We start from the raw sequence: 3,002 nt of genomic DNA, 5'->3' as shown, positions 1-3,002 counted from the left end.
GACAGTAATCAGACAAAGTATGATTTACATTTTTTCTGCTCTTTGTTAATTTTCGGTTGTGACGTCATACTAGTTTTACTTGATTTTCGGTATATGATGATAAAACTTCCAAGTCTGGACACAAAAAATTATTTTATGCATTAAAAGTGCACTTTTAATCCCTCATGTGAGGGATAAAAGAGACACTTTTAATCCCGCAGGGCACCTTTTCATCCATAATCCCGCAGGGATTAAAAGTAATTTTTTCGACGACTTACTTTGAAAGTACCTCATGTACGCTTCCATTTAGAAGCAGAAAGGGGTTATTTGCCGCGCGCGAGCAGAAAGAGAGATTTTCTGCTCTAGAGCGTTTTCGCTTTCTACTAACAATCTACTCACCAACTTTTTTCGGCGTTTCCATAACAACGCTTGACATACCTGTTTGAAATAACCACATTCCGTCAAAGTGATTTATCGGTGACAATGAGTTCGAGCGACGAAAATGATGTGAGTTGTCCTTCTAATCCACCCCACAGCAGTCGTCGAAAAAATATCGTCTATATTTCGAGCCAAAAGTACTTTTGCCGCTTTTACATGATTGCAGCGTTCGGCTTCGCCTCAAGCTGCAAATTTCATGTGCAAGCGGCAAATATATACTTTCCGCTCTTAATAAAGAATATACTATTAATCCCTGGGGGATTTAAAGTAAATTCTTCCAAATTAAACAATAATTTTATTGAAATTTTATTTATTTGTTAAAGTGTAAGGACGAAAAAGGATAATTAACATAAACATAACTTAAATCTAGTTCTTATTATTATATACATTTACATTTATATTGACTTTGGTGCAGTTTGCAAGGCTAACGAAGGGTGGACAATTGGAAGCAACATTTTTAGTAGTAAACATATTCTGCACATACGTAGCAGTCGCCGTTGCCGTTGTCTCATTTTCTGAAATTGATCTTTCTATGGTTGATGCTGATGCCATATCAACATCGGAGAAGACATTGGTGAATATTTGATCGGCAACATTCTTCTTTTGATACAATGAATTTTCAACATAACCTTCAGCAACAGAACTGCTTTTCCAGCCACCATGTCTTTTCAACACATCTATGGTTGATCCAGAGTCGGCAAGTAAAGAAGCTGATCATCTGCGAAAACAATGCCCAGTATATAGGTTTGCGTTTGGTAGTCTCAAGTAGCCAGCAATTCTCCTTGGTAGCTGTCCAAATGTATTTTTTCCTATGGGCTGAGTCATGCATTTCCCATTTTTGTAAGACACAAAAAATCGTGTATGCTTTGTAGGTGGCCTTAGACCAATATACTTTCTCACTAATTCCACTACATTCGTAGAGTTTTCGCCAGACGTTTTTATCACAAACAAGCGATCCTTTCGCGATCCCCAGCGACTCCCATAATCAGCACCACCTGCAACAAAATTGTCTCCTGTCAGTACATTTTGTAGTTTTGTAGACAAAAATAATCAATGGTGTTATTTTTAGTAGTACTATCAGGAAAATATTCAAAGTAAAGAAAATAATCTTACCTTTTGGGCTAGATATTGTTCATCTGGAGCATTTTGAAGAAAATCTCTTATATGGTCGAAATACAATGTCTTGGACTTCTTCGGCTTATAATGGTCATTCTGTCTCTTTAGAAATGCCTGGAGTTTACTGTATTTGCTGATGTCGACGTTTGCTTCAGATATTATCGTGGCTTTGATCATGGAATATTGGCTCCATAGAATAGATGCCTTGAGCTTCTTAGACTTCTGCAGGAAGTAAGCCAGGAGCACCTTTTCATCCATAAAATTCTCTGCATTCTGTTCAACGCACCATTTTTGGTAAACAAGAAACTGTTTTTTGTAAGCCTCGCGAGATTTTTCTGGAAGAAGGCTTGCGATGGCCTCTTGGGCGGCCTCTTCAATGTTCATTTTCAAAAAATACGATTTTTCTGGACTCACCGTTTGATAACAGCTGATTGACATTTGTTTTGTGCCATAGCAACACTTCCAGGGCACAATAAATTTTAAGTGAATCCACCATGCCAACAACAATCAATAACAACTATTAGTAATACGAGAGTTCCGTTGTAACCACTGTTAGTTTTGTAATTTTTTTTATTTTTAGTTTCTCGCATTCTAAAGTGCATAAAATAGTATATAAACCTCGTGACTAAAGTGTCTTTTAATCCCTTAGCGAACCACTTTAGTCCCTAGGTTTATAATATACTATTTAAGTAGTAGTAGTAGTAGTTTTATATTACTGTCATAATTTTAAGGTGATATTAATTTAATTTTTAAATGTTTGGTTCTGTAGTTTAGCAGTCCTTTACATTTTGCATTTGATCACCTGGTATATTTAACTTTTAACCACCCTGTATAGCAATTTAAGACAGTTGAAATCACATTTTATAAAGCACTTTTAAAAAAAAAGATACAGATACAGTTCGATATAACACTTGACACTTTTAGCCGGAGCCGTGAAAATTATAAACACTCGACGTCTTATGTGTGTCGTGAAAAGGCGCAGAAAATTACAGAACTCGGGCTTTTCCATTATTTTGCTTCACATTCGGCTGGAGAAAATGCATTAGGGCCTTTTGGCCTCATTCCAAGGGGAAAATCGACAGGTTTGAGAACTGGGCATTTTATCGGCCTTTTTGAACGTCGCCTTGTCGCCAATTGACGGAAACGGGCAAAGTCGGAAAATAGGAAACACCGAGGGGCGACTTTTCTCTCTATAATTTACTATTTGCCGCATTTTATAAACTGTAAGCGCCACAAATGAAATTTCTATTTCAATGGCGTAGAAAGAATAAAAATTCAAATAGGTAATTATTGACACTTGTTTGTCGAAAACGATAATTGGAGAGAAAGCATTCAGTTTCCATGGTATACTCTTTTTTTATTTAGAGCAGATGTTTAAAGAACTTTAGTATCAAAAATGTGACTTTTTACTTGTAATTTCGTCCATGTATGGCAGTTTTAAAAACAGAATTTATCAGCGCAACCAGCCT

General features: G+C 36.4%; 1 protein-coding gene across 1 annotated transcript; it reads right to left on the bottom strand.

Annotated features, from left to right (window-relative positions):
• Positions 1-679: 679 nt before the first annotated feature.
• LOC145724761 (uncharacterized) lies at positions 680-1,964 on the bottom strand. The gene is made up of 2 exons (XM_081973187.1): positions 1,531-1,964; positions 680-1,412 (listed from the first exon to the last, which is right to left on the bottom strand). The coding sequence occupies exons 1-2, from the start codon at positions 1,915-1,917 to the stop codon at positions 1,359-1,361; spliced, it is 441 nt and encodes a 146-aa protein (XP_081829313.1). The 5' UTR covers positions 1,918-1,964; the 3' UTR covers positions 680-1,358.
• Between the last annotated feature and the right edge of the window lie 1,038 nt (positions 1,965-3,002).

Source organism: Ips typographus, linkage group LG2 (assembly GCF_016097725.1).
Source record: "Ips typographus isolate SLU linkage group LG2, UJ_Ityp_2.0, whole genome shotgun sequence".
Taxonomy (NCBI): Eukaryota; Metazoa; Arthropoda; class Insecta; order Coleoptera; family Curculionidae; genus Ips; species Ips typographus.
Note: the sequence above shows the minus strand (reverse complement) of the source record. Positions and strands in the feature narration are given on the sequence as shown.